The 7,204-nt window shown below is 42.1% G+C and overlaps 1 protein-coding gene across 1 annotated transcript in view; it reads left to right on the top strand.

Moving 5' to 3' along the window:
* The window catches only part of WDFY1 (WD repeat and FYVE domain containing 1), a 46,829-nt gene that overhangs the window by 15,170 nt on the left and 24,455 nt on the right, over nucleotides 1-7,204 (top strand). The window contains exons 2-3 of the mRNA XM_007459339.1: nucleotides 1,934-2,001; nucleotides 6,640-6,713. Coding sequence (XP_007459401.1) covers nucleotides 1,934-2,001; nucleotides 6,640-6,713 — 142 coding nt within the window. The remainder of the gene's footprint in view (nucleotides 1-1,933; nucleotides 2,002-6,639; nucleotides 6,714-7,204) is intronic.

The following is a 7,204-nucleotide window of genomic DNA, read 5'->3' as shown; positions in this document are numbered from 1 at the left end:
TTCCCTTTTAATTTTGGATGTGAACTTGAACTTTCTAGAACTTCCTATCACAATATAGGTACTCCTGAAGGAGTCTGCCTGATTGCCTTGCCTTGTGAACTTTGTCACGTAGGATCTTGTTTAATGGTGCCTGAACGAAGAGACCGTGTCCGAGAGTCTTCATGGTATCCCACGCAGACACAGTGTATGAGTACCTGTTTGCTTGCAAATAGCAAAGGTTACTCAGATTCGCTTAAGCTGCTGAGGGTGTTTATGGTGAGGATGCTGGCGTATCTGCCTCATGGAACCCAAGTCTAGGGAAATAGTGGCCTCAGGAGCAGCTGGCATGGGGGACTCTCCACCTGGACTGTCTCCAGCTTGCTACTGCTTCTCTTTGGTCGGCTTCATTCTTTCCCTTTTATTAACGTACAAAATTCTCCAGTCCAACTTGCAAAATGTGTGACCAGAAACAGTCATTTCAACTACTGGAGACATACTGATCTATTTCTGTCTCTCCTGGTTTCTGATTTCCCAGGGAAGGAACTGACTGATCCCATTTCTGGTCTGGCCAGTTGTGATCAGAGGTGGGATGTAGAGAAAAATTCTGAGGGATTCAACTTGGCCAAAGGTTCCATCATGACCAGTTAGCAGTGGCTGGAAGATGGGTCGTGTTTTACAAATGGCTCTTCCTACACTAAGGCCTGTATGGCCAGTTCACCTTTAAAATAGCATGATTCCCGCTGTGCTGCTAGGTCCTCTTATTTATTTGGATGAATGAAAGTCAAGATCTAGTCTTTATTTTCTTTTATTTAGCTCTAATCATTTACAGTAATCTGTAAGATCTTAAGTACAGCTGGGCAGGTTCTGAAAGATGCATACACCCACGTCACCTGCTCCCCAGAGCCTTACCATGGCCCTAGAAGGTTCCCTCACATCCCTTCACTGCATTCTGTCTGCACCCCCAGAAGCAACCACTATTCTGATTTTTATCCTCATAGACCTGTCTTACTTGTCTTGAACTTCAAGCAGAATGGAAACAGTGTCAACATTTAGCCTTACTGTGTTTTAGTTCAAGGTTGCAACCATTAATTCAGTGCTGGCTGTGGGCCAGAATCTGTGTTGCTGTTAGAAATAAAAGAGTGTGACAGAGCTGACAATAAGGGACACTGAGACAGGAGTCATGGCGAAGACAGAGCACAGCTGTGCCGGAAAAGGCAGTGAGTGTCCTACTCTGAAGAGGAAGGGGCCCAGAGCTTCCTGGAGGTTCCATGAGTGCTGGAGAAATATTCCATAGTGTTCTTCTGAGGTGATAAGCCAAAATATTAAACTTTGGCTGTTTTGGTCGTGTGTCATCTTCCTGCCTGTGTCCAGGATTTCCTCATCTCTCTGTGTGTGTTCTGGTGAAAGGAGAGGCTCAGAGACGGGTGTGGAAGGATTTCCTCCCGGAGCCAAGACGACTGGGAATTACCTGTGAATGAGCAGTGGTGTGGGCTCTGCTTTGTACGCACGTCTCTCCCAGCTCTCCAGAAACGTTTTCTTTCCATTTACATCTACGACTCTCATTTGGCTGAGAAAGCCAAGCGACCAAGTTTGCAGTTTGTTGCCAAGAAAAGTAGTTAATAGTTCTCAGCTTTCTTTGTATATCATTATATAATGAACATTTTCCATATTATTAAAGTTATTTAGAATCCTGACTCCTAGTTACTGCATAACTCGCCATGTATGGACATGCTGTAGGTAACTATATAATATGTGTGTGTGTATATACACATATATACTAGTATAAAGTATACCATAATGCTCTGTGTGTGTATTTGTCTAATTTTTCCAGTTGATTAATGTTATAAGGTCAATGGGAAACAATATTGAAAATAAAATAAAAAGTTTGCCTGGAGCGGAAAAGAAGGTAAAATTACTAAAGACTACTCGTTTTCTTCTTTGCTTTTCTCCACAGAACTATCCGAGTATGGCTGAAAAGAGACAGCGGTCAGTACTGGCCCAGCATTTACCACACAATGGCCTGTGAGTAGCTGTCTTTGAGGATTTAAATTTCAAAATTCCTGATTGAGAAAAATGCTGCTAGATTTCAAAATGAGCTTCTTAGTTGCCTAATACCTCTGATAGGCTGTGTTAAACCACAGGAATACTCCCTTTCTCTTGCGAATGAAGCTGGGTCTACCGGCCTAACTGAAGTGGACTTGAACAGAACTGGACAAAATAAAAGGAAGAGGAAAGCCTCCCACCTCCTCCATTTTCCTTTGTCTTCCTTTTGCCAACTTATATCAGTAGTAACTTTCTTCTTAGTAATAGCTGATATTGACACTAAAACAGGGCTCTGAACACTCTGCCTTCTTAACTGGCCTTTTGCCCAACTTTTGCATAAACTCTGGGTACTGTTGAGAGATTTGGTCCAAGGCACAATGCATTCTAAATGGAGATTTTTCTCAGTAGTCAAATATGTTCTAAAAATAAACCCTGGCGATAAAGCTTTTGCGTTGAGATTTTAGAACAGCCCTGAGATGTAGTGATATAAAATTACATTTAAATCCAGCCCTTCCTGCAGCTCTAAGTAGCTTTGCATCCTTCTTTCCCACTTCTCCATCCTTTCTTGAGAAAAGTGCCTGGATACTACCCAGGTCCAAGCTGGGGTTGTGTCCTGCCACCCGCAGTGGCCACACAGAAGGCGTCCCCAGCTGCTTATTTCCTGGTGGTTTTGGTCCTTAATGAGGGCTTTTCCTCAGTTAAGGTTTCAATAATCAGAGGATCCCCTAGGAAAAGACAAAAGGCTCTGGAGCAGGCTTGACGGTTTGCTAGTGACGACTGTTACGAAGTTCTCCAAAGAAGAGTGTTTGCTAGTTCCAGACGCTGTGGACACTGTTCATAGCTCCCTTAAGAGTTATTCCAGGGGCCGTGGAGTTTCTTACAAACCCAGAGCTGCCAGTTATTCAGCAAATTCCTTATATCAGCTTGAGTCATCCTTCCAAGCACCTCCTTTCTTGGCTAGCACTTTCTCATTTGCACATTTATCACAGGGTACGTGCAGGGTTTAGATCCTATAAGCATTTCCACAAATAATTAGTAGTTTATCAGGATTTTCATTTGTTCTGCCTTCTACTGACAGCTTGGGCAGGCTGGTTATCTTCTCTATCTTGATAACCATTCAGTGAAAAAGAAGTGGACTTTTTGGAATACTGGTATAAAGCTAACTATTATAAAAGGAACCATAAAACTTTACCGTATGCAGTGTGTTAAGACTACCTGAAACCCTAATCATGATTTACTGTGCCAGGCAGTAGTACCTCCCGTCCTGTGTCCCTGTGTGTCTGTGGATTTGTCACCTTGGTTACTCAGTGTGAAATAGGAAGCGGCTGATGTCTTGTGAATGTGCTTATGGAGCCCGTTTGATAAATTTACTTTGGGATTTTGAGGAAGCAGGGCAGAGGTAGGTGGGATACTCTGGGCCTCTGAGCCTATCCTTTACCCAACTGAAAAATAGAAGGCTTCTCTTAGACAGATAACTCCTTACTTCCAGTGACCCAGTGATAGATCCGATAGCCGGGAATAGCAACAGCCTGGGGACCTGCTACCTGTGCTGGGGGATGTTTTGCCGTCTTTGTGGACAGTCCTGCTAATGCTCTTGCTGTTATCCCTCCCTCCTCTCCATTACCCCGCACTTCATAATCTGGCCACAGCTCAGTCTCCTGAGACCTCAACCTTGGAGTTCTTGCTCTTAAGAACAGAGAGAGACTGAGATAGATTTTTGTCCGGTGTTTAGTTCAGTGACTCCTTGGCTTGCATTTCCCCCAGATATTTAGTTCACTTGGTAATTGATTTCTCCCCCAGGGCACCAGAACCTAGCAGTAGCAGTGCACCCTCTTCCTTGGCTTTTGGGTCTTGGGCACATGGCTTTGCTTTCTCTGTTGCCATCCCTTGCTACCTTGGCCTAACTGTACCCTCCAGAAGGAGCCTCCAGCGCTGTGTCTGGAAAGACTAGTAAAAACACATCTCTGTTGTGGGTGACTGACACCTTCATGTTTGTATCTACACGTATGCAACCTGTTGCTTCCAGATGCCTCTTTATCACCTCCATCCGGAACAATGTCTACTGATGAAATGGCAAGAACATTGCCAGAAGAAAACGGAATGAATGAATTTTGAGAAATAACCGCTTGTCTGTTTTATTTTAAAATTAAATTTGAAGTCTGAGAAGAAAAGTGCCATGTTGGTTTTAAAAACTGTCTGCAGATTACCCAGTTGAGGACATTTTAGTGGTCATCCCCCAATTTGTTTCCTGTGACCTAACAGAGGTGATCAGTAAGCAAACCTTAGAATGTTGCTGTACATGGACCAATTATGATTCAGGACATTACCTCACATAACAGAAATAACTTTCAGAATCTGCTTTAGCTGAAGAAAAATGTAACTCTTTGTTTCTGTATCTACTATGTGCCTCATGCATTTTTGTTTTTTGGTACTATTTTATGAAATCATCACAACAGCTATATAAGGTAGATGATATTTTCACCATTTAGTAGACAAGAAAACTGAGGCCAGAGGTTGGAATTCCAGTTCATGCCCACCTGACTCCAAAACTGTGCTGCTGACCGCAATATGGGGTGGGTCCACAAACTTTTTCTGCAAAAGGCCAGACATAAATATTAGGTTTTATGGGCCAAACAATTTCTGTGGCAACTTCTCAACTCTGCCATCGTAATGTGAAAGCAGCCATAAGGAATACATAAATGAAAGAGCCTGACTATATTCCAGAAAACCCTTTGTTTACAAAACTAAAGTTTTAAGCATATGATTTTGGACTGCAATGGTGCCTTTTTAAAAGGTCACTGATTTGAAAGATGATTTGTGTTTTGCTTGTTTATAAAACTGTGTGGGGCTTCCCTGGTGGCGCAGTGGTTGAGAGTCCGCCTGCCGATGCAGGGGACACGGGTTCGTGCCCCAGTCTGGGAAGATCCCACATGCCGCAGAGCGGCTGGGCCCGTGAGCCATGGCCACTGAGCCTGCGCGTCCGGAGCCTGTGCTCCGCAACAGGAGAGGCCGCAGTGGTGAGAGGCCCGCGTACCTAAAAAACAAACAAACAAACAAACAAACAAAAACTATGTGAACATTCACATTAAAAAAAAAATTATAGTTTATCTCAGTAGAGGCTTCCCTTCTAGGAAAAAAGCCAGGACATTTTTAGATACAGAGCAAACTAGCGAGGCTTTTTTAAAAAATATGTGAGAATTTTCTAGTGTTATAAAATTACTCAGCACATTGTAATTTTTACGCAAAAGATTTTAACATGTTTATGTACAGTTATAGGATTGGGCATAAAAAGAATTGAAAAGAAGCTTAAAACTAAAGCATTAAGATTTAGTACCAACTGAAAAGCAAGCAAAAGTGATGACAGTGAATCTTTAAAATCATCAAAGAGATGATTTGATTTCTCAAAGATAATTTTATGCGTGGTTATTAAAAAGCACTTTGTATGAAGATACATATGTCTTTGTGGTTATAATTCTTAAACATGATCGTTCTTTGTAGTTTCAAACATCAATATGGTGGATAAGGGTGTACAAACTTGTAGTCAGTTCTAATTGTTTTGTGTGTAGACAGTTTTGGTCTCTACATTTCAACGAGATAGTTTTTTGAATGTAACTGAAATAGTCTGATCATACAGCTAACTATGTTTCTGCCTTTGAGTACAGTTCAGTATGGTAGTTTATTTTCTTCCTTTTGTGGAGAATATCAGCCATTGTAGTTAGAGAACTTTAAACTGTTTTCAAATGGTAACTTCATTTATAAGATTTTTCTCTTTTACTTTTTTTAAGGAGTTTTATTTCAAAATAAACTCGTTTGTTTGCTTATTTCCTAGCATGCATTTCTTTCCACAGTCAATTAAAATTCTTAAGGCTGAAGTGAACCCAAACATTTCTTTTTCCAAATGTTCCATTTTCTAAATCACTTTAATTCTGATTTTTAGCAGAGGAGACGATTTAGAGTTTCTCCTTTGTGAAACTCATTCTCTGGCCCATGCTTTCTGGCAGAAGACTATGTAGATGCTGGAAGAGGGGTGCATACATGGGAAGAGTCAGGGCTGCCCTAGTCACATGACATGCTACAGACAAAGAAACATGTCTACCCCTCACAACGCGTTACCACAAACTGGGGTTGTGTGAGTCATCGCAAAACGGAACATTTTTTTCATCATTGGGAAAAAAACCCAAGTAATCCCAAAGTGGCTTTCCCAGCTTGCTCACATTGCCACAGAAAGGGAATTGTGGTGCTGGGAACCCTTCTTTCCACAGATGCCAGGTGCTGTTTTACCTGTGATGGGGAAGCGGGAGGGGCAGGATGACCTGCGGAATTTGGGTAGCAGATCACCTACTCTGGACCCCAGACCTTTCCAGAAACAGGTAGGAGTTTCAATCAGATGAAACTTTATGGAGCTCGCTTCACCCAAAGTTATAAAAGTAACTTGGAAGATTGTTAAAGTTAAAATTTTACACTAAGACAACAGAATTTTAGTAATTTTTTTTTCATAAAGTGTTTTTGCCCTCTTTCTTTTAAGCTAAGTTTTATAGCTCTGTTTAATAAGGTACCTTGAACAATGACTTCACATGCTTAGCTTTGAGCGTAACGTGGTCTTTGTCTTTCTGGCAGCTCCTTGCTCTGCTATGGCTTACCATCATGATAGCAGACGGATATTTGTGGGCCAGGATAACGGAGCCGTGATGGTAGGTAGCTTCCAGAATGTATTCATTATATTGACCTCCTGTGTTCCCTCCTGTTGGACAGTGTAAATAAAGCTAACAATGAATGCCTGCTTGTTTGGCATTAGAAAATGTTTCATTCAGTACAGATGTTAGGCCTAAAAATGGATTAATTTTAGTTAATGCTTAATTGTAAACTACAGATCTTCCTCGACTTATGATGGGGTTATGTCCTGATAAACCCATAGTAAGTTGAAAATATCATAAGTTGAAAATACATTTAGGACTTCCCTTGTGGAGCCGTGGTTAGGAATCCTCCTGCCAATTCAGGGGACACGGGTTGGATCCCTGGTCCGGGAAGATCCCACATGCCACAGAGGAGCTAAGCCCGTGTGCCACAACTACTGAGCCTGTGCTCTAGAACCTGCAAGCCACAACTACTGAGCCCACGAGCCACAACTACTGAAGCCCGCGTGCCTAGAGCCCGTGCTTCACAACAAGAGAACCCACAGTAA

The sequence above is a fragment of the Lipotes vexillifer genome, unplaced genomic scaffold (genome assembly GCF_000442215.2).
Source record: "Lipotes vexillifer unplaced genomic scaffold, Lipotes_vexillifer_v1.1 scaffold517, whole genome shotgun sequence".
NCBI classification, from domain to species: Eukaryota; Metazoa; Chordata; class Mammalia; order Artiodactyla; family Lipotidae; genus Lipotes; species Lipotes vexillifer.
The sequence above is the reverse complement of the archived record's forward strand: the minus strand, read 5'-3'. Positions and strand labels throughout refer to the sequence as shown.